This window comes from Rhinichthys klamathensis, unplaced genomic scaffold, assembly GCF_029890125.1.
Source record: "Rhinichthys klamathensis goyatoka isolate OS25496 unplaced genomic scaffold, OSU_Roscu_1.1 h1tg000189l_1, whole genome shotgun sequence".
NCBI classification, from domain to species: Eukaryota; Metazoa; Chordata; class Actinopteri; order Cypriniformes; family Leuciscidae; genus Rhinichthys; species Rhinichthys klamathensis.
In genome coordinates, this window is record NW_026606716.1 from 483,111 (window position 1) to 508,353 (window position 25,243).

Here is a 25,243-nt window from a genome sequence, read left to right on the forward strand (position 1 = left end):
AGCGTTGTAAACTCTATGTTGTAAACTCTGTAATCTCTAGCGTTGTAAACTCTGTGTTGTAAACTCTGTAATCTCTAGCGTTGTAAACTCTATGTTGTAAACTCTATGTAATCTCTAGCGTTGTAAACTCTATGTTGTAAACTCTGTAATCTCTAGCGTTGTAAACTCTATGTTGTAAACTCTATGTAATCTCTAGCGTTGTAAACTCTATGTTGTAAACTCTGTAATCTCTAGCGTTGTAAACTCTATGTTGTAAACTCTGTAATCTCTAGCGTTGTAAACTCTATGTAATCTCTAGCGTTGTAAACTCTATGTTGTAAACTCTGTAATCTCAAGCGTTGTAAACTCTATGTTGTAAACTCTATGTAATCTCTAGCGTTGTAAACTCTATGTTGTAAACTCTGTAATCTCTAGCGTTGTAAACTCTATGTTGTAAACTCTGTAATCTCTAGCGTTGTAAACTCTATGTTGTAAACTCTGTAATCTCTAGCGTTGTAAACTCTATGTTGTAAACTCTGTAATCTCTAGCGTTGTAAACTCTATGTTGTAAACTCTATGTTGTAAACTCTATGTAATCTCTAGCGTTGTAAACTCTATGTTGTAAACTCTATGTAATCTCTAGCGTTGTAAACTCTATGTTGTAAACTCTGTAATCTCTAGCGTTGTAAACTCTATGTTGTAAACTCTATGTAATCTTTAGCGTTGTAAACTCTATGTTGTAAACTAATCTCTAGTGTTGTAAACTCTATGTTGTAAACTTTGTAATCTCTAGCGTTGTAAACTCTATGTTGTAAACTCTATGTAATCTCTAGCGTTGTAAACTCTATGTTGTAAACTCTGTAATCTCTAGCGTTGTAAACTCTATGTTGTAAACTCTATGTTGTAAACTCTATGTAATCTCTAGCGTTGTAAACTCTATGTTGTAAACTCTGTAATCTCTAGCGTTGTAAACTCTATGTTGTAAACTCTATGTTGTAAACTCTATGTAATCTCTAGCGTTGTAAACTCTATGTTGTAAACTCTGTAATCTCTAGCGTTGTAAACTCTATGTTGTAAACTCTATGTAATCTCTAGCGTTGTAAACTCTATGTTGTAAACTCTATGTAATCTCTAGCGTTGTAAACTCTATGTTGTAAACTCTGTAATCTCTAGCGTTGTAAACTCTATGTTGTAAACTCTGTAATCTCTAGCGTTGTAATCTCTAGCGTTGTAAACTCTATGTAATCTCTAGCGTTGTAAACTCTATGTTGTAAACTCTATGTAATCTCTAGCGTTGTAAACTCTATGTTGTAAACTCTGTAATCTCTAGCGTTGTAAACTCTATGTAATCTCTAGCGTTGTAAACTCTATGTTGTAAACTCTATGTAATCTCTAGCGTTGTAAACTCTATGTTGTAAACTCTGTAATCTCTAGCGTTGTAAACTCTATGTAATCTCTAGCGTTGTAAACTCTATGTTGTAAACTCTATGTATTCTCTAGCGTTTGGTCGTTGTAAACTCTATGCAATCTTCGCATGTTAAAACGTGCTTAATGAGGCCTCTATAGGGTCTAGTGAACTTCACAGATGTGTGAAAGTCAAGTCACCTGTGTGTATTTACACAGCGCTTTATACAATAGAGACAGTTTCAAAGCAGCTTTACAGAGATAATGCATCCAGGTGTTGTTAAGCGTGAAGTCGGTTCTGTGTTGATTCAGACTTTCTGTTGTAAAGATGAAGGAAGAAGAAAGCGAAGGCCATACTTTTGGAAGTTCACTTCATGTGTGATTTAGGATAGAGCACGTCACCTGGAAAGAATCTGTAGTGTTTAAACATCTGAAAAACGAAGACGTATTTCGGATTTCCTCTTAAGAAAACACTGTAGATTCCTGTAAACATGTTTGCACAATACACTGTGATAGAGACAGATGGAGAGACAGATGGAGAGACAGATATATAAATAAAGCGCAGAAGAAACTACGAGCATTCAACGTCATAGTTCTGTCGTTAATTAAGTCGTGAAATAACCAAAAAGGCGATTAAAGCTGATGAAAAACTGCGCATGCGTATATTTGTTATACATGTAAGAATGTCTCTCTCTATGGACTAAAATATTACACTATGTGAGATCACAATATAAGGGACAAGCTGTAAATAAATGTGAGCACTGTGCATTTGTACTAGAATATAAGCGCTAATTAGCGCTAATACAAACAAAAATGGATTATATTTAAATGCACAAAATAACAAATTTTACATTGACTTCTGCCCCTATTCACATTCTTGCACATGGGGATTCAAAAGAAAACACATTTTTTCCCTCATGTTACGATAAAGTTCGCTGTGGCTTCATATATTAATTAAAAACATTTTTTTTTTTAAATCTTTGTTCTTCATTTTCTAGAACTAAAGTTTAAGATTGTTTTGTGTAATTAATTAAGAGAAATTACACGGCCATCTTACTCGCAATGAAAGTGACTTGAACGCGCCGCCGTAAACACGACTTCCCACCTCGTAAGTACGAACTTCCCAGGATGACCTGAACGCACCAAATCACGCAGATGAGATTTGCTATATAGTTAGCTTAGCAACATGCTAATGCTAAACAATCAATTGTGAGACTTAAGGCCCATTCACACCGAGTCCGAAATTTTCGTATGCGTTTTTTCGTATTCGTGATTCGGTGGCTCTGAAGTGTCAAAACACCATTCAAACTGCTCGCTACGGATGCGAAAAACGCAGAAAATCGAACCCGATCCGATTTTTTTTATGACAGACGGAAGTTTCGGAGGCAGTGTGCAAGCGTGATTGACATAATGTGAGGTCGTATTTATTTTTTAACGTGCGAAAATTTCGGACGCGAATCAAGGGTTTACACGACAACGATATGCTTAAAACGGATAAGTGTTTCCTTTGAGTTTTCCGCGTACAGACGACACCATTCACACGGATCCGAGAAAACAACTAAAAGCGCTGTATTCTGCTCCAGGCCAGTAGATGGCGATGAAACACTATAGACCGAACACGTAATGCGCATGTGCATGACGTCATCGTCTTCAGAGGTTCGCGTTTTTGTTGTTTACACGGAGACTGCTTTCAAAATCTTGCACTTTGAAACCCCTTTTCAAAACTTTGCGTTTTCAGGCGCCCAAAACGCCGTTGTCGTGTAAACGAACAGCCAAAACGCATAAAAAGTTTTACGTTTTTATTTGGAAACGGTGTGGTGTAAACAGCCCCTTGGGGAGCAGTATTTGTTTGGCACAGAGCAGGTTTCGGCAGGAGGTCTGAGACTCTCAGAGGTGCGACTGTTCCCTGCTGGACTCTGAACTTCTTCTCATCCCATGGTTTCTGTTTGCACTTCCTCCAGCATGCTTCTCTCCTCAGCCAGTGAGAGTTAACAGTACAGCAGTGTTCAACAAGAAGGAATCTGACAGTTACCCAGTTCACTCTTATTGCCCTGCCTGGCTTGCATGTGCAACTCTTTCATTTTTCTGAACATCTTTTGAGCTCAAATACCAGAGAACTGAAGCAGGCTGAGGCCTGCTATCTCGGGACACTTCCCTGTTCCCCCTTCACATGAAAGAGTGTTTCCGGCTCAGGCGAAACTCCTCTGGAAACACACCAAGTCTCTCAGTTGTGAAACACAGAACAATCTGTTCCAGCGATAACAACTCTGCTTGGCCTTTTCTACTCTTGGTCACCTTTGGTGGAGTTGAGAGAAAAAGCATTTGTTTACTTTTACAGTCCTAAAAGAAGCATTTAAATATCATTTTTCCTTTTCCTTTTTTTTTTTTTCTTTTTTGGCTAAATAAAGGGGACTTGACTTAATTATAACTTAAAGGTAAACACTTTTTAATTTTTTTTTTTTTTTTTTTTTTTTTTACAATATTAACAAAACCTCATAGCTTATATAGAGACAGCTAAGTAAGCATTGTGTTAATTGTCCCTCAATATAATAGAGGAATTTAACTTGTGTTTCAGGCAGGTCTGTGATACAACTGCCTATGTGTATCCGTGCAAAGATACAGTAAACTGTGTCCCTGTATCTCTCCATAAACATTTGTTTACATATTTTTACCAGGTTTACAGGATTTAAAGTTTAATGATTCAAGATATATCGATATCAAATCGGATTCAAGATATATCGATATCAAATATCAGTAAACCTGGAAAAGTTGTGCATGATGCAACTAAAACAATTTTATCTACAACTTGTAAATGCTTAAACAAAAACAAATTAAACTGTATGTTTCTGCTTTTAATCTTTCTGCACCATTACTATAAATTGTATTTAATCCACAACATATTCACATATTTTTTTTACTGCTGAATGATCTCAACTGTTTCAACATATTTTATTGATTTTTATTGGATTTCTAAAGTTGTTAGACATATGGCTTAGATGTTCAAAGTCACATAATGATATATATTTTGGATTTATTGGGTTTTAATGGCTCCACGTTAACTTCCGATCATATGGTTTATAGGTTATTGGTCAAAACAGAGCAATAATTCTTGCCATGAAGTCATTTCTCATTATAAACATGAAGTACATGTGCATTTATAGTAAACCTAAAAGGCTGCAATAAGGAAGATTTCATGAACTTTTACATTTAACTCCAAAAAGCATTGTTGATGCCATTAAAAATACATATTTTGATGAAATACACACACAAATACATACATTTCAAATACTTTATTGCATTGGATTAGATGTTTTTCAAGTTATGTGACTTATTTTAAAACAATTGTATCCAGTGGTGAGCAAATGAGCATACAGCAACTGCCATTGAGGTGAATGTTAATGCTAACGGCTAGCGGTTAGCTCTCGCTAGGTAGGCTATCATAGACCTCCTCACTGTGAAATTTTTATGTCCTGGGTTTCCAAGAAACTCTAGCTGCATCTTTATTGTTATTCCCACAATGCATCCAGTGTAGAATGAAACACTGTCTTTCTTGTGAGTTCAGCCTAATATCTCTACAGCAGTCTCTCTCTCTCTCTGGTATGATCGGCTGTTGCTGAATCAGGGAGGTGTGTGTGTGTGTGTGTGAGCGCGAGGCAGGGAGGAGCTCTCTCTTCTGGGAAACGGGCTGTTTAACTGGCAGACTGTGAGTTTACACATGGATCTGTTTAGGAGAGGGGACGAGGAATCCCGCAAGCTCAGAGTTATCTGTCTTCACTCCAGCATGAGACACAAACTCACGCTAGTGTAAGTGAGCATCGACTGGACTGCTCGGTGTTTCCAGTATGCTGGCACACGTGTACAGTAATAATGTGTGCTGGCTGCAGCCCAGTTTCCCATCCAGGACAAGGAAACCCTCACACTGAGTTCGGGCACTGATGATGCATATTTAAGTGAGCTGGATACCGCATGTAGGCTAAACACCACCCTCCATTAGTGCTGCTTGTTCAATCAAGCTTATCGTAACTTTACTGTAAAGTCTCATTTCTTAATTAATGCATTATATAAATATAAGGCTATACCCATATGTGTGTGTGTGTGTATCCATTTTAAAACCTGTCAATTTTTGTTGATATAGACATAAACAAAAATTGTATGTATGTTAAAAAAATAATGATATATGCAAAGTTTTTTCTTTTTCTGTGTTGTTTTCGTAAACATGCATGGTCGGTACATATATTAAAAAAAAAATCATATTAACTTGGTTTAGTATACAAATGTTGGTAGCACTTTATTTCACAGTCCTGTTCCCGATGTACTGTACATGTACTAGTAATTACACTAATTGGGTAATAACCAGTTACTGAACCTACCCCTAAAACTATTAACCCGTTTAGTTACCGTATCTTACCCTGTACTTTCTAAGTAGTACACTGTAAGTGCATGTACTGTAAAATAAAGTGCAACCCATGTGCATTTTAGTTGTTATATGCACATATCTTCATAATATTACCAGATAAGACATACAGCAGTCATTATGGAATATATTATGTTTCTGAATGGGATTAGTCATTACATCCTCATTGTCTGCAAGTAGATGATGGCAGCTTGAATTTATTTCTTAAGCTTTTAATCCATGAAATTCATGCGATAAATGTTTCAAGTCATTTCAATTTGGAAGTGACCATAAGTGATTGTCAGTGGGTCAGATGTTTATTTATGCTAGTCTGACCTGTCAGGTTGTTGCAAACCTGATCATAGACGGCCATTATACAGTAGGCTACCACTGACAGAGTGATCATCCAATCACAGCCCAGTGAAGGCCCTGTAACCTATCATGTGACTCTTTACCTGAGGCTCAGGTTCACACCACAATCATTAGCTCAGTGAGAACACAATGTTCTGAAGGGAAGCAAGAGAGACACTTGCTGAATTAGGAAACACATTCTAGCATACTATACATGATTTGTTTTCCTCAGAGTATAGTATAGTATAGTATAGTATAGTATGTGGTTTCAAATTCAGCTTATGATCTCATGGGAAGCAAAAGAACAACACTACTCTTAACTATTTCTGTCATAGAAAGATATGGCATAAGAGTAGTATGCTAGTATGTGTTTCTGAATTCAGCACCTACCTTCCTCTGAAACTTAAAACAAGTATTGTACACATTATTAGAACTCACATTTCGTACGATTTGTGTTTTCCTTTTTTTTTTTTTAAGAATGCACTCTTTTGCCTTAACATACATAATATGAGATGATGTCCAATACTGAATGGCAGATCTAGTTTCACAACAGAAAAATGTCCCAGCACATCTATTGTTCACTTGTCCGGTTTGTTAAAAGGCCCTTGGCTGAAGACACTGTGTTCTCACGTGTTCTCGCTTCCCAAAACTAGGCGTAAAATTACCAAAACAAATAGCATTCCTTCTGGTTTCGTTTCAATCCCATGTTATGCTCTCTATCTCTCTCTTTCTCTCGTTTCTGGAAAATGTCAGATTTCACAAAAGCACATCAAACACCCCTCTGTTCCTCGAGAGTGTGTTATCAGGAGAGCTGACAGAGTGTGTGTGTGTGTGTGTTTACTATAAGAGTGTGTCATGAGGAAATATCTCAGCTGGCTGACTGACCGTTGGGAGTATTGATAAGAAGAAGTCCATAAAAGTCTTTAAATATATATGACAGTTTTCTGTAAACTGTGTCGCAACTGTTTTGAGCCCAGGAAAGACAAGGAAACGTATAGCTCTTCCCAAACAACATTTCCCGTCATAACAGTAAATCTTTCATAATGTTATGCAACTAACAACATGTCCTTACAATAAGGTTAGGAATAGGGTTTGGTTTATGGTTAATTAACATTACTCAGTACTTGTATAACTGTAATAAATGTATAATTACACACTGCACCAACGATGAAGGGTTACACTATTTTAAGGTTTAATTGTTACAGTGTAATTATATATTTAAGTACTGAGTAATATTAATCAACTACATGTACTTACCATAGGATTAGGATTTGGTTGAGGGTTAGTTGCATGCAATTATGCATTATTTTCTGTACAAAGTACATGTAACATAATAACAAGGACACTGTGTTACCAAATAAAGTGTAGCCGAAACTCACTGAATCCCCTAATCTCTCCTTCTGAGCAGGATCAGTTGCACAGATGTCATGATGCCGCCCCCTGCTGGTATTCATCATACACTGCGTATGAATTGTGTTCATGTTTTTATTGAGCAACTGCAATCTTTCCAGGAGAGAGAAACAGCTGATCTCAGAGCGTGTGTGACTGAACCAGATGAAGACAGAAAGCAAAACACAACCACATCTGCTATAATATCTTTATTTCAGCATGATCTGGCTACCACTACAATGGTATCGACCTCCAGAAAATCAAAAAAAAAGAAAAAAAAAGAAAGAAAAATAGCACTCAACTACTACAATACTGCTACACACAGTACACACATTTATAAAATGGAAACCAATATTCTCTATACACTAAAGTATGTACATCTTTGATAAATTAAACCAATACTGCTTAGATTGAATATTTAGCGTGTAGAATAACTGCTAGACTGATGAAGAAGGGGTGACTGGAGAAACGCGAGCAGGCACTGGAGCATCCCGAGGACTTTCAGCTGTTGTTAGGCACATTTACTCACTTTATGATAAGCGTTTTATTGGGAGGTCTGGGTTAAAAGACCTCGTGGAAAATACAAACATTCCCATCTGTTAATTACCGTCCGGTCTGTCTGAGAGGTAGTACCAATGCATGACATCCTTGTAATGACGATATCCCAGAATCCTTAGCTGGCCAGCATTCATCCGTTCTGCTTATGTCTGTGAACGCTGCCAATATACAAAGCAGCTTCACACAACACACACTATACGCATGTGGCATCTCAAGAGACGCCAAGAAAACGAACACACGCCTGTGGAGCCGTTTACCGCATCTGGGGGGATTTCACCACCCTTTCCTTTTCTGTTCTGCAAATAATAGACGTTTCTTTTAAAACATCAACAACTTTGTTTTTTTTACAATTAAATACACAAATAAACCTCTGAGGACTAAGCCGCTTTTGTGCACGATACAAAATGTAAAAATACACTTATTGCCTGTACATTTCATAGCACACAGGAAATCTTCCTTTTTCTGACGCACGTAGGAACTTTCGTTTGGTTTTCCACATTCTGTCAGACCTGCTGATTTCAGATAATGCAAGTGCGCGCGTGTGCAAGAGAGACGAGAGGGATAGAGAGAGGATAGAGAGAGAGAGAGACAGAAAGAGCGTATTTTGGTTAAGCATGAGGAAAAATGTTCTCTTTGGGGGTTTCAAGGAAGCATTAGAGAGTTAAAAATCCCACTGACTTCCTTCTACACACACACACACACACACACACACACACACACACACACACACACACACACACACACACACACACACACACACACACACACACACACACACGCTTGAGCTGAGCAAGAAGACGTTTAAAAAGAGTGGAGCAGGTCTTGGTGAAGTTGGGGGTTGTGTTCGACTCTTCACAGCTCAACTGTCTCCAGTAGTCCTGAATGTGTAACACCTGAGCATCTCTAGTGTCTCTTCACAGAGGACACCTTCTTCTTCCTCGCTGCCAGCATCTCGTAGAAAGGGTCTCTGCTGATGGCCGCTCTGGAGAGGAAGAGGAAGAATAATATGAAAAACTGCTCCATTATGCTTTTTTCAGATGTTACCTTCCATGCAGTGTGTAATATCACAACAGACTGAGCCATCTGACCAATCAGAGCAGAGTAGACCCAAATTAAATGGCTGCATGTACAGCAGAATCTCACTGTGCGGACGAGCAACACTCACTTGATGCTGTTCATCCACTCGTCTTTCTCCTCGGTGGTGGGAGCAGAGATGCGGTAGAACGTGTGATTGCCCTCCACCACGCGTCCGTCCGCCTCCGTCTTGCACGCCTTGATCACCTGGTCCTTATTATCGGGGATGAAGAGCTCGAAGCAGTTCTGAGAAGCAAACACAAGCGGGCCGTCACACATCTGACCACTAGGAGGAGAAGTCAAGTGTAGAAGAGCGGGTAACACTTTACTTGAAGGGGTGTGCGTAAGACTGACATGACACCTTCATAATCATGACATGCATGTCATGAATATGAAGGAGGTTTTATGCATGTTTATGGCAACTGTCATTAAGTGTCATTCGCTCAATCATGACATTTTTAATGCAAATATGACATTGTTTGAGATGTCTTTGTCATGACACCTTGACATAAACCAATGCATCATAACCTGTCAGTGTCTTTATGACAACTTGACATTACTAAGACAACACAACCTGTCATAAATATGTCATATACATGACATAGCAGATTAATTATCAGACTTAGGAAAGCACTTAGCTTTATGGGTTAACATTACATTAAACTGTCATGTGGTTGGTTTTGACATTGGCTGTCATGAAGCCATTATAACTGTGTCATGAGGCATTATAACTGTGTCATGAGGCATTATAACTGTGCATTATAACTGTGTCATGAGCCATTATAACTGTGTCATGAGGCATTATAACTGTCATGAGGCATTATAACTGTGTCATGAGGCATTATAACTGTGTCATGAGCCATTATAACTGTGTCATGAGCCATTATAACTGTGTCATGAGGCATTATAACTGTGTCATGAGGCATTATAACTGTGTCATGAGGCATTATAACTGTCATGAGGCATTATAACTGTCATGAGGCATTATAACTGTGTCATGAGGCATTATAACTGTCATGAGGCATTATAACTGTCTCATGAGGCATTATAACTGTGTCATGAGGCATTATAACTGTGTCATGAGCCATTATAACTGTGTCATGAGCCATTATAACTGTGTCATGAGGCATTATAACTGTGTCATGAGGCATTATAACTGTGTCATGAGGCATTTTAACTGTGTCATGAGGCATTATAACGGTCATGAGGCATTATAACGGTCATGAGGCATTATAACTGTGTCATGAGGCATTATAACTGTGTCATGAGCCATTATAACTGTGTCATGAGGCATTATAACTGTGTCATGAGGCATTATAACGGTGTCATGAGGCATTATAACTGTGTCATGAGGCATTTTTCTTGACCTCAACTACAGTGGTACACATTGAATATGTCATTAAAATGTTATAATGGCCTCATGACAGCCAATGTCAAAACCAACCACATGACAGTTTAATGTAATGTTAACCCATAAAGCTAAGTGCTTTAAGTCTGATAATTATTCTGCTATGTCATGTTTATGACATATTTATGACAGGTTGTGTTGTCTCAGTAATGTCAAGTTGTCAAAGACACTGACAGGTTATGATGTATTGGTTTATGTCAAGGTGTCATAAAGACATCTCAAACTATGTCATATTTGCATAAAAAATTTCATAATTGAGCGAATGACACTTAATGACAGTTGTCATAAAACATGCATAAACCCTCCTTCATATTCATGATGTGTGTCATGTCATGATTATGAAGGTGTCGTGTCAGTCTTATGCACTCAAGTAAAGAGTTACCGAAGAGGGTTAGAATCAAGCGAAATTCATTACTTTTTATAGCGCGTCTCAGTGTCCGGACACCTTTGGGACCCTATTCCCAATATAATATGATTTGGGACGCACTACTCCTAGCACACTATAGTATTGGGATGCAGCCAAAGTGTTGAATTCCCTCAAGGTAACGGAGCATTATGCAAACATAGCAAATGTTTCCTCCACACACCGGATCAGAGGAAACATGAACTGTCTCCAGATAATCAGGAAAAGATTCGGAGTTTACCGGTTTCTTGTCCTCCACTTCACGGATGCTGAGGTTTTCCAGAGGGATGATGCCTCTTGGTTCCTTATCCTACATGAAAAGAGACACTTTAGTTTATGTTTAGCATAATTTCTTAATATATATATATATATATTAGTGTACATATTAGACCAGCATGTTTCTGGATACATTTAGAAGCATGATCATTTTTGTTTCAAACACAGATCACGATTCTCCCTCATTCTGAATAGACAACTGAACAAAATAACATGTCGTTTTCTAGAGGTTCTGATAAAATGTTAATTGCTGCAATCAATTTAAAAACAATTAATTGATTTGATTAAAAGATTATTCAATGACTCGTCACTTGTTCAAAAAACGTCACTTGTTTAATGACTGGATGAATCGCAGTTTTAAAACAAATCTCTTGAATGAATGAATGATTCAATGGCAAACACATTGTGTTAACAATCACTTGTCCCCACCAACCTGTGTAACATTATAATCGATATTTAATGCGTCATGTTACTTTCAAAATGTGATTTGATCTATTTTGATCACTACCGTAGACATCAGGGTTTATAACCGAACTATAACTTTTATCCTTCTGTGATAATATTAATATTTGAGGGACAGAAGTACTGATACTGTGTGGTATTAAAGAGTGTTTGTGAAGCGGTTTCATATCTATAGTGTACATGAACTGTGATTCTGTCAAATGTTTAATAGACAGGAGAATCGTTGTCTTTAAAGTCCCACTCCGATCATATTTTGAGCTATTTTTAAACATTCCCAGTGGTCTTTAAATTATGATTATGCCATTTTTAGCCCAAATCACAAAATCTGTGCCGTTTTCTGGGACTTCGCTTCAGCAGAGCGGCAGTAGCTCATTAGCAATTCGCCTCTGCGTTGTGGGCGGAGCCGTTGGCACGGAGACGACCCTCCCCCTGCCCGTTGCTGAGAGCTCTGTCTCTCCCGCTAGCTTACACCCCCAATACCGGTGGGGCAACAGTATTATATACACGTTAATTATTATTATCCGAAGTTAATCAAAGTTATCACAGATCACTGATCATTATGTCACTCCAAGACGTCGCGTGTGGAGACGCCCAGTGGAGTTACTACGTCACAACTCCAGTCTATTTTAGCCGGCATTTTAGCGTCTGCTACTGATTCACAGCCATTCGAATGTAGAAATACTCAGAAATACAACTTTGAGCTTATTTTTCTCAAGATATGTCCACTAACATCAGAAAAATGCCACAAGAACATGTTAACACCTAGAAAAACATTATTTTCATCGGAGTGGGTCTTTAAGGAATAAGATAACGTGGGTGTTTGAATTTGAATCAAGATCGCGATCTTTTAACAATTAATCATGCAGCTCTAATATATACACTCACCTAAAGGATTATTAGGAACACCATACTAATACTGTGTTTGACCCCCTTTCGCCTTCAGAACTGCCTTAATTCTACGTGGCATTGATTCAACAAGGTGCTGAAAGCATTCTTTAGAAATGTTGGCCCATATTGATAGGATAGCATCTTGCAGTTGATGGAGATTTGTGGGATGCACATCCAGGACACGAAGCTCCCGTTCCACCACATCCCAAAGATGCTCTATTGGGTTGAGATCTGGTGACTGTGGGGGCCATTTTAGTACAGTGAACTCATTGTCATGTTCAAGAAACCAATTTGAAATGATTCGAGCTTTGTGACATGCTGCATTATCCTGCTGGAAGTAGCCATCAGAGGATGGGTACATGGTGGCCATAAAGGGATGGACATGGTCAGAAACAATGCTCAGGTAGGCCGTGGCATTTAAACGATGCCCAATTGGCACTAAGAGGCCTAAAGTGTGCCAGGAAAACATCCCCCACACCATTACACCACCACCACCACCAGCCTGCACAGTGGTAACAAGGCATGATGGTTCCATGTTCTCATTCTGTTTACGCCAAATTCTGACTCTACCATCTGAATGTCTCAACAGAAATCGAGACTCATCAGACCAGGCAACATCTTTCCAGTCTTCAACTGTCCAATTTTGGTGAGCTCTTGCAAATTGTAGCCTCTTTTTCCTATTTGTAGTGGAGATGAGTGGTACCTGGTGGGGTCTTCTGCTGTTGTAGCCCATAAGAGGAGCAGTGTCCGCAGACTCAATGCTTGTAAAATGGGAAATAACCCTTCTGATCGGTCGGTGTATTTTTGCTTTATACATTTTAGGCTTATTCTCAAATTCAGATTGTGTTAGGGGGGTGGGATTATTAGGCCATTTTAATCGGACAATTTGACCGGAGAGATTTAATTTTTTCTGACATTTCATTTTTTTCCTGGCTAATTACCGGACAACGGAAACCCTGATATATATATATATATATATATATATAAATGACGTACTGCAGCATGCCATGTGTTGTCAGTACTTACAGTAGTGTACTCAAAGTAGTAAAGGCAGTTATCAGTGAGGATGAACCAACGCCTCTTCCAGGTTTTGACACGTCCTCCTGAGGAGCAACAGAGGAGCGTTAGTCTCCCGCACACGAGCCGTCAGACGAGCAGCTGAAGAGTTGAGCGGCAGAGGAGCAGACAGACAGACGGACAGACAGATGGACAGACATGAGCTCTTCTACAGCCACTCCACGTCCAGTAAGCATTCCTTACCAGCAGCACACCATGCTCAAACCAGTCCAGCAGTGACCCTCCACAGCGATCACACACACCTGACAGCTGTCCCACTGAAAGACCCCTGAACCTCCTAACGCCCCGACGAGGGACCAGGGGGGACCCGTGTGATGCGCACCTATACATCACTTCAGCGCTCGATGTGTGAGCCTGGACCACAAAACCAGTCACATGGGTCACAATTATGTGATTGAGACTCATACATCACCTGAACGCTGAATAAATAAGCTTCCCATTGACGCATTGGTTTGTTAGTTTGTTAGGATAGGACAATATTTGTCCGAGATTTGGAAATCTGGAATCTGAGGGTGCAAAAAAATCGAAACATTGAGAAAATCTTCTTTAAAGTTGTGCGTGTTCGTGATTGTGCTGCATTCACTCACACAAATACGTGTTTTATATTTTTACGGTAGGAAATTTACAAAATATCTTCATGAAATGTGATCTTTACTTAATATCCTAATGATTTTTGGCATAAAAGAAAACTTGATAATTTTACCCATACAATGGGTTGTTGGCTATTGCCACAAATACACCCGTGCGACTCGTGACTGATTTTGTGGTCCAGCAGGGTCACATATGGTGATTATCACACTGTGTTAGTAATCTGCTATCAGGCTGAGCTCATTTCCCACGTCCCTCTCTATAGAGGCAAACAGTGACCAGAGGATGACCTCTGACCTCTGCTGGGAGACCTGATCGCACTGGCAAAGGAGACGCCTGTACAACTAATAGACACTATAGTGCAACCAAAACACTTTTATCTAAGTGTGTGTGTCAGGGTAGTTGATGCATAACATGCCCATAGGCATTTGTTTCATATTTTATTAATCATAACTAAATAAAAAAGGGGGGAAAGAAGAATATTATACAGGGGAAGGTATATTCCCATCTATTCAGCGTTTCGTCTTCACATTATAATGCAGCTGATTCTGCAGTAAAAGTACTGTACAAATATCATATGAAGTCTCTCATAAAATCTGCATTCATAATGACTATAACATAATTAGCAGAACGCCGTTTAGGCCTGTCGCGATTATTGATCAATTGTCTGATTGCGGTTATTCGATCTTATTGCAAATATTTGAGGTAATTGTGCAGCTTAAACTTCAGTCACATTTTGCACAATTAAATTTTAGCAAAAATATTCAAAATGTTATTATGAAGGATCATGTGACCGGCCTGCTGAAAATTCAGGAATTAACTACATTTTAAAATATGTTAAAATAGAAAATACTTATTTTAAATTATAATAATATTTGATTATTTTACTGCATTTTTGATTAAATAAATACAGCCTTCTTTCAAAAACATTAAAAAAAGTTGATTATTTTAAAAGTTTGACCTTTATTACATTATATTATAGTTATAGAAGTTATATTATATTTTGAGAAATATTTAAACTTTCAAAACATTATTTTCACAGCAGTAAAGAAAGATTGTGTTTCCAAGAGAAATATTTGATCAGCTCAAAATTGATGACGTGACAGGCCTAATGTTATTAAAGTAGTTTCCCATGACATCTGGCATGTCCAGCCCCCTAAAGCTGTCCTGATCCCCATCCCGGTCCTCCTGCGCTGTATCCCAGTCCTGGCAGGAGCGGCGGACACACGGACACGCATCAGAGTCTCCGAGCAAGCTGATTGGCTGAGTTATGAATGACTCCGGTCGGGAAGCGTCTCTCAAAGGGAGAAGGGAGTGAGGACTGGCCTTCAGTCATCTCTCACCACACAACAGGAAATCACATCTTTGGATGTTTTATTTTTTTTTATATTATAATCACACTTTACATTAGGGTGCAATTCTAACTATTAACTATGACTTTTGCCTCAATAACTCATACTTACTGCTTATTAACAGTTAGTAAGGTAGTTGTTAAGTTCAGGTATTGGGTTGGAATAAGGTCATGCAGAATAAAAGGCATTAATATTTGCTTTAGAAGTACTAATACACAGCCAATATTCTAGTAAATATGCATGATGATAAGCCACTTGTTAATAGGGGGAATTGGACCCTAAACTAAAGTGCTACTGAATTTATTACATGAATGCTGATGTAAATGAAATTGAACACTTTAGATTTGGTTTTATTTTGGTGTCAGCCTTCGTGATGTCAGTCTGATCCATCAAATGAAACCCACCTTCACCCAGCATCATAGTGGTGAGTCCGATCTGACCACACACACACACACACACACACACACACACACACACACACACACACACACACACACACACACACACACACACACACACACACACACACACACACACACACACACTTTCCTCAGCGCTGCAGTCCAGCATCTCACACACACACACACACACACACTTTCCTCAGCGCTGCAGTCCAGCATCACACATATATACACACACACACACACACACTTTACGTAGAGCATGACGAGTAGCAGTCTTTGGTCCAGGTGCAGTTTTCTGACTCAGTCTAAACGGATCAAACACATCATGTTCACTCGTCCAGCCATTCAACCAATAGCAGTGAAGCGACTGAACGTCATTTTTAAAGGAAGAGTTCACAGAGAAATGAAAAACCTGTCATCATTTTTCCCAAACGGGTATGAGTCCCTTCTTCCTTAAACACAAAAGAGGACGTTTTGAAGAAAGTCCGAGCTGCTCTTTTCCATACAAATGGGGATGGGCGATATGAGCAAAAACCTGTGTTACGATATCAGTCATTTTATTTCACTATAACAATATAAATCAAGATACAGTTATTTTGCCTGAAATAAGGTTGTGTCATCAAAACCTTAGACACAATTGAAATTTCATAATTATCGACAATTAATACTAAACCTAGTCTAATGTGAGTAGAGTAAACAAGTAAAGAACAGTCAGTAAGAGAATATGAACAAAGAAGCTATTTATGAAAAACTGAAAAAATAAATACAACAGGAAAAAAAGATACAAATGAAATAAATAGTGCTTGAAGTTTTTCAGGTCTACAAATCAAATGTAAAAAAAGAAAAGAAAAGTATTTTCTGTATGAATTAAAGCTATAAAAGTCATTCAGTCAAGAACAGTGTGTGATTTTCTCTTTGTATTATTATTTTGTGTGTGTAATTAACACAGACAGGCATCAGGTTTATTAGGCGGCTGTCACTTTAAGACCGAATGCACAGATCTAATGAATTGACACAGTATATGTCTATGTTTATTCAAGAAATAACTGACTGCGTTTACAAGGACACTCACCAACACGGGCATTTTGACATAAGTGTGTGTGTGTGTGTCTGCCCGTTCAAAAACGATAAGACGCACACGAGCTGACGAGAGCCAAAACCGAGGCTTAAAACCTTTATGACGGCACATTAACCTGAATAAGGCCAGACGCTGTTCCTCGGGAGAAAGTCATATGAGTTTGGTGAGGAAACAATGACAGATTTTTCATTTTTGAGTGAACTATCCTTTAATCGTACATGTTTCATTTTCTTTGTTGCTGTTTTCATTGGTGTTTGTAGGGCTCCGTTCAGACTGAGAGGAAGCAGAAAACACTGCAGCTCCCAAAGTGGAAATGACACAGAGAGAGAGAGAGAGAGAGAGAGAGAGAGAGAGAGAGAGAGAGAGAGAGAGAGAGAGAGAGAGAGAGAGAGAGAGAGAGAGAGAGAGAGACACCACAGCAAACAGAGAGAGGTGCTGTTCAATACACTGGCCACAAAATCAAACCCCAAGCACCCGCCACCATACAGAGACAGGGCGGCACGTGGACGAGTCGCTGATTCGATGGATAAAAGGAGCCGTCAGACAGACAAATGAAGGAACATGTAAAAACTAGAGTAAACTCATGGAAAGACGGACCCCATGGGAAATGATGACCCTACAGTGGCTAACAACAGAAACAGGGGACAGGAAGCAAGGCTGGATCACCAAAAGCACCTGCGAGCGGAGAGATGAGCGATTGCTTGGGAAGAACAGGTGTACATACCTCCTGAGGGAAAGACAACAGCCAAAATCATGGGAACAAACAAACAAATGAGGAAGAAAAGGAAACAAAAATAATTAAATTAAATAGGAAATCATACTCCCCACACGCGCTGCCTCTCTGATCAAAGAAAGTACTGTGAGTCACAGAGGAACGCTCCAAAAATAAAACAGGGAATCAAAGTACAAGTGGAATCAGCAGACATTCAATTCACAATTACTTTCCCTGTCCGTGTATGCGGAAGAGGACGACGTGTCCTCTCAGGAGCGTTTAGGCCCGGGCTATAATAATAATAATAATAAGCATGTAGTAGTATACATAATCTACTCAGTTATGATTCTTAATTCAGATCCTTATTCAGTAAATATTGCTGTGGGCCTTGGATTTTAAAAAGTTGAGAACTCGCCTATATCGCATTCATAAGACAACTTATCCTTATGAACAATCTTAATGAAAGTTATTACAGCGATAAGGCTTCACTCGGGTTAACAATCAGTGTAGCAGATGCTAATCTTCAAGCAATTGTTACACGAACGAATCAGAATCATTCAAATAACTAGTGTGTTTACAGTTGCTAAGCAACGCGCCAACTTGGCACATAAACATAGAAAGATGTGCGTTTATGAGTATAATTCATCATAATTCAAGACGTTATAATGTAATATTATACTCATTAGCGGCGTAGCCGTGAACATTAAGTATTATACAGAAACTCCTGAAACCTGTTTATGACAATATTGCAGATTACAAAGGGGAGCTAGAGTAAGTTTATGAGTAGACTTATAATACTTTATTTCTAGTGTCTCATCTGCAGCTTGAGATATTGATTCCCAGCATCCAGCTCTGATTAAACTCGTGCTTCACTATGATCATCAAGTGTTATTACCTTCATATGATGTGAGAAGAGACACTGTATAGTGTGTGAGGATCGTCAGACGAGCTTATAGAAGTGAGTGTGTGACGGCCTTACATCTCACTCGTGTGTTTGTACCGGACACTTCTTACTCAAACGTAGGTGTCGTCACCTTTACTCATGTAGTCCCACTCACCCAGTTTGAGCAGCCAGCCCTCTCTGTCCGGGTTGAAGAAAGTGTGTGTCAAGTCGTTGCCGTCATCCTCTGGGATTTTGAAGGGCTCGTTCTTGATGCTGTCATACAGGTTCTGTAGGAGTCAAAGCAAGACTATGAAGCTCAAAAGATGAACGAACACACACACTCCACCTACAGAACGGCCTCAAATATCCTTACAAGGAGAGACAGATGACACTATAGAGTGCCTGCAAAAAAGTTATTCATTGTTGGATAATATCATCTAGTCTAGAAAGTGGGACCATTCACTGTTTCCCACTTCCTGCCCATATATATATATACACACACAGTCAAACTAATATGTTAACATATTCAGTGATTACATTTCTATAATTTCAAATGTGACTATAGAAACATTCATCAATCACACAATCCACACATCGCTACTGGACTATTCCTGTAAACACAGTGATCAACGCTCTATTCTGAACATGTTTTCTTTCATTTCCTGCTATTCTGTTCTGCTCATTCATTCACCATTTATTACTCTGCATTTTAGTCATTTAATCATGTAATGTATTTTCATTTACGTCCTCAATTATACCCGACGGGCGAACAAAGACAGATGAGAGAAAGACGAATTAGAAAATGTAGACCAACAATCCCTTTGAATGTCAAGCTGTTATTTCTCAACTCAGCTTTCAGACCAGACAATTATGCAAAAATGAAAAATGTAGTTTTTGGTTACATTATTAATGGAAATTTGCCTTTTTGGCCCTTTTTTCCAATTTTACTTTTGCTAAATTGAGAGTTCAGAAACAAACATTTGAATAAATTAAATCTAAACGATTTTCTATTAGCGCCGTGGGCGGTACCATTAGCACGGGGTGTGGACTAACTTTACTATCATTTCATTGATGTAACTGCTTTATTTACACTGCACGCGTGTTGAGGAGAAGTTTAAACCACTGAACACTAGGGCTGGGTAAAAAAATATCGATTTCTCGATATTAATCGATTCTCATTTTTACGAACCGATATCGATTCTTAAATCTCAACAATCGATTAGTCATCCTGTTTTCATTTGATGAATGAATGGAACATTGTAGCACTCATCCCATCCAATAAATCGCAATAATCTTTGTGCTTTGTTACTATTGATACTAAATAAAGTCTCAAATTACGTCCATTTTCTTACGAAATTCAAAAACATAAATAGCGTTTTGGCGCTGTGGCGTGAGATCGCTCTGGCTGAGCTCAAGAGAAGCACATGATCTCCTCTTCTGCCTTAACAATACCAGTTACAGCGCGAAGTAAACATGAATGAGCGTCTGAAAGTGTGTTAAAAGATAGAGTACAACTTATCGAAATCCGTATCATCTCACATGGAATCGCTCAATCTGTGTTTCACCCGTGGAAAGACGTCAGTAAAACAACTTGTAAACAATGTCATGTAACGTCACATTTACCTCAGAAAAACCATATGTGACCATAAACTCGTTAGTCAGCTAGAAAAATTAACTCTAAAGAGGAGCATTTTGCTAAATATATGCACCATATTACATATTCATTATAATTTTGAATGTTCTTCGATATTTAATGCATGTTTGAATAAATCTGGGAAGTTTTTATGACAGCCACCATTTAAATGTTTATATTTCATATAACTTTATTATTATAAAAATAAATAAAAGTGTAATTTAAGTGTTTGTATAGCTACAAATCAGTTCATTTTTACCTTCAATATTATAGTAGGCTAATGAAGCCTAAGTAGGCTACAACTGACTCCCATAGTTTACAGCATTAGTTAAGAGATTTGTTTTCCTTGAGAACATTTGCCATGTATTGTACCTGATATCCAAAATAATCAATGTTGAATCGGAATCGAATCGAATTGCAAGCTTGTGAATCGAAATCACATCGAATTGTGAAATTTGTGTCAATACCCAGCCCTACTGAACACAGAGGACGACCTTTTTCACCCAAAGTGCCATAATTTTATTATTAACAGTCTAACTGTGCTAAATTATAAGGCCGTCTCGGACTGGCCATCGGGAGCAGCCAGGAAAAGTGAAATCCCGGTGGCCTGGGGACTGAGTTGGCACATCGCCCTTGTTTGTATTTTCCCTACTTATTTGTTCTTACTTTACTTTATTAATAGACCTTATACTGTTGTTCATTTTGCACGGTACAGTACAACCACAAGATCACACGAGATGTTTGTTTCTCAAGTCACAATTTAGAAAAAAGTATCTATTGATTTTGTTTTTTTGCATTTTGCATTGTACGGTGTGCAAACTATATTGTGAAGCGTTACACGGACCGTGCGGCGAGTGTTTTCTAAGAAGCGCTGGGGAAAGTGAATCGGGATAAGGGACAAAGAGGGCATACAGCGCTACCACAATAACACAAACACAAGAATATAACAGCATCTACAGGCGTAAGAGGAGACCAACCCTGAGCAGGTCCTCCGGCAGGTCTCCGCCCTCATTGATGCCTCTGTTCATGGAGATGAAGCGCTCCACTGGGGGCTTGTCCTTCACGTTTGGGTTGTGAAGGCTGGTGTTCAACATGATGATGGCGAACGACAAAATGTAGCACGTGTCTGCACACAAACAAGCAGCTCGTTACAACCATCCACACTGACATTGCTTCTGATTCAGCATTTTCACAGGCACACTGGCTCCTTAAAAATGTCACGCTCATAACTCGAGTGAATGCTAATGAGGACGACTGTGGAGTTACAGAGATCATGACAAGAACGTCCTGGACGGAAGAGAGTCTAATACATCTACAGCAAAAAAATGTGTGTGGGATTTTTACACACTGCTAGCATTACACAATACAAGTTGTTGCCATTTGCCAGGAAACTTTCATTTAACTATATTTACATGTGTTTTAAATCTCGGCTACTTCGATATTTCCAGCTCTCAATTCATGAGTATTTACTAGGGAAAGCTAGCCTGGCTAAAACCAGACCATTCTCAGTTGTAACTGAGTTATGGTCTGGCAAAGCGTCATAGACAAATCATTTCCAGAGGGGCGTCACCAACGGACGTCGCGGAGAGACCTAAACCCAATCAGAGCGATGAAGGAGATGGCGTATGCAGAGCGGCGGAGACACATCTCCCAGTGTTGTTCTTTGCTCGGTTTTTAACAAAAAGGAAACGTTCAAATCGCTTAAAACAGACGCGATAGCTGATTCGAACGAGTGATGTTCGACGGCGGCATCCATCTTTGTAATGTAGGCGACAAAATCTGCTTCAAAATCCCAGCGCTGTCGTCATCGTGTAAAGCCCGCCCCAACGCTTCTGATTGGTGCCTCGATTTCGACGGATTGGAAATGGGCTTGAATGAGCTCTTTGCCAGACTAACTCTCAGAGCAAATCTAAATTTGCCGGAAGTTGTCTGGGTTTTCCCAGGCTAAGGGAAAGCAGAATTGGTGAAACACTGCTCATGTTTCTTGGATATGTTATTAATGCAGGTTTAAAGGTGCAGTCTGTAAGAATGACAACTAGTGGTCGAAATAGGTACTGCAGCCGGATAAAAATATCGGAGATCGCCTTTTCTCCCGCCTCCTGCTCCTCAGACGGGACGGCGCTCACACGGGTCGCCAGTTTGAGCACACGCAACGGGAACGAGCGCAACGGACAATGAAAATTGGCAGCGTTCAGTATCACAGACCAAGAAAATAACAAACATCCCAGCCTGGAAACACACATTTCACAGTAAAATAACCGGTGTTTTTTCAGAGAATCTAGTATGTGAACTTAGCATGTTTCCTCAATTTATGTAAACATATTAAGATATTTTTATGCTTTAGTAGAGTGATAAAGTCATATACCGAACACAGACTACAGTGTAAAGTAGACCCACCTGTGGACTGAAAGACTCCCGGGTTGCATTGGCAGTAGCGCTGGGCAAACGCCTCCATCATTCGGTCAATCTTCTGTGCCTCGCCAGGAAGCCTGAAACTCCAGAGGAACTGCCTGTGCAGAGACCAACATCAAGGATATTAGTACGAAGGATATATCAAATCACAGCTGATATCACACATTACACTGGATTGAAGGATATTGTACCCAATGTGGTTTGTGTTGGCAAATGTATTAAACCTTTCGCAAATTTCAAACATGCACAGTATACATATTATTTACAGCTATAAACACAACTTTTACCTGAGAGCCTGAACCAGGTTCAAATCAGTGAACTCATGCAGCTCCACAAAAGCATGAAGGACCTGGAGATTCAATTCATCCCTGTTGAACAATGTGGAAATGAGAGCAAGTGGTAAGTATTATTCAGCAGACACTTTCATCCAAAGCATCTTAATGCCCGTTCACACCGAGAATGATGACTATAAAGATAACTATAATGGCATTCACACCAATGGAAGATAACGTTCTGTTTATTATAAGCGCAAGCTGCAGTTTTGGCGACTGTCGCTTTAAATGCTCGAGCTCTTTAAAGCAGGACGGATTCTGATTGGCTGTCAATGCTGGGGGGGAAATCAATCTAAAGTGATTCCAATGATATAGTTTCTCTGTCCCATTATGTGGTGTGGAATATGATCTATAGATAATTTATCTGTATCATTATCGCTAATGCTATGAATGGGCCTTTATTGGAGTAACAGAAGTTTAAAGGGATAGTTCACTCAAAAAATGCTGCCATCAAATACTCAAGTCGTTCCAAACCCACAAGACTTTAGTTCATCATTTATTTACCATATACTGATGTGCTCTATATATGTGTGTGTTGACGAATGTTTATGTGAATAAAAGCCTACATTTAATCTGTTCGTCATAAATATAGATCATGTCTCTTCAACAGTTTTGCATTAAACCACTCGATTCATATGGATTGCTTTTTCAAAGTCTTCATGAACATTTTGAAACTTGAAAGTTTTGGTAGAATTAACAGAAAGCTCATATATTTCATAAAAAATATCTTCATTTGGGTTTTGAAGATAGGTTTAGAACGACATAATTGATGACCATTTAAATTTTGTAGTAAACTGTCCCTTTAAGGAATAATTCACCAACAAATAAATATTCTGTCATTTTTTTTTAACCACACTCATGTCATTGTATGGCTTTCTCTCGTCCATGGAACACAAAAGGAGACATTTTACATAATTACTGCCCTTTTACATGCATTAAGGATAAGTAAATGTGTCACTCATGTGGTCTCTTGTCTATAGGTGCGTCCCAATTCGCATACTTATGCACTATTCTATGATGTTTTTAAGTATAAATAGTGTGAGTAGTGCGTTTAATGAAAATTAGGTGCACTTTAAATACCCGGATGATGCATTAAATTAACGGAAAAAGCGAAGTGTGGAATATTGGACACTTCATGCACTCGACCGCCACATCTTTAAGTACGTAGTGGACGGGGCGGGGCATCAGACTCCAATGTTGAGTGACAAAATAACCTTATAAAATGAACACTACACAGATGAGTACATAGTGCATAAGTGTGTCATTTGGGACGCAGCTTAAGACTCGAGACGAAGTGGATGTGAGATCATTCAGGACTGCATTATTTTTCGAAAGCATGACATTTACTCTCTGCAAGCGGAGGATGTGATATCCCACATGGGGAATGAGGGCGATCTCGTCCTCTCTACACCCTTTCCCGGTGATCTGGTGACGGTCCACAGCCCTGCAGACCCCCTCCCTAACAGAGACAATCTGATCTGCTGTCATAGAAAGCTCTGCTCTGTCTCCTGAGCGTTTCAGCAGCCACACCCAGACCGAGGAGGAACAGAAAACAAGGAGGCGGACGCAACGAAACCCAGCATGAGATCGAGAGAGAGAGAGAAAAGAAGGAATTCTTGTGCAGACGCAACCATGTCACTAGGTGTTGCCCAGTGAACTAGAATAACATGTCTGAATTTCAGTCCTGTTTGAGTCAGCATTCCTTAAATATGAAGAGTCTAATGAGCTTAGAGTCCGGATAAAAGGGCAATCAGGGATTCACAGAACAATCCACATTATCCCGTCTCTCAGCAAATTACAGTGGGAAGATGACACTGGTTTCCAGGAATTAACCAGAAGGGCCAGTTGATAGATATTAGGTGGATTTAAAGTTGTAGAAATGCTGCTTCCATCCTCTGACGTCGCATTTTAACATGATATGCATTTTGGTGATTCCAACATAAATGGCCAATTTATAATATTTTATTGATTCAGATTTTAATTATATAGCATTTAAATAGCAATGCAAATATACCACACCAAAGCAATGGACTGACATATAAACTTGGGTTCTAAAAGTGCGGTTACACTAACCAACGCTCAGCAAAACGTATGAAAATCCAGTCATTTCAATAGAAATCTTTGCAATTTGGACTTTCCCATAATGGCATTTCTCCACATATTTCACATCCTGTTGGTGTTTTTCAT

The 25,243-nt window shown here is 39.0% G+C and overlaps 1 protein-coding gene across 4 annotated transcripts in view; it reads right to left on the reverse strand.

The window, feature by feature from the left end:
- Window positions 1-8,400: 8,400 nt before the first annotated feature.
- cyth1a (cytohesin 1a) overlaps window positions 8,401-25,243 on the reverse strand; it is a 75,260-nt gene continuing 58,417 nt past the window's right edge. For 3 of the 4 annotated variants that reach the window (XM_056261930.1, XM_056261929.1, XM_056261931.1), the window contains exons 6-14: window positions 23,012-23,092; window positions 22,710-22,822; window positions 21,290-21,438; window positions 18,854-18,966; window positions 13,612-13,690; window positions 11,201-11,269; window positions 9,240-9,394; window positions 8,811-9,056; window positions 8,401-8,755 (exon numbers count right to left, since the gene is read on the reverse strand). In XM_056261930.1, the coding sequence (XP_056117905.1) occupies window positions 8,978-9,056; window positions 9,240-9,394; window positions 11,201-11,269; window positions 13,612-13,690; window positions 18,854-18,966; window positions 21,290-21,438; window positions 22,710-22,822; window positions 23,012-23,092 (838 nt within the window). In that variant the 3' untranslated portion in view covers window positions 8,401-8,755; window positions 8,811-8,977. The remainder of the gene's footprint in view (window positions 8,756-8,810; window positions 9,057-9,239; window positions 9,395-11,200; window positions 11,270-13,611; window positions 13,691-18,853; window positions 18,967-21,289; window positions 21,439-22,709; window positions 22,823-23,011; window positions 23,093-25,243) is intronic. The other variant, XM_056261928.1, reaches the window with a different exon arrangement.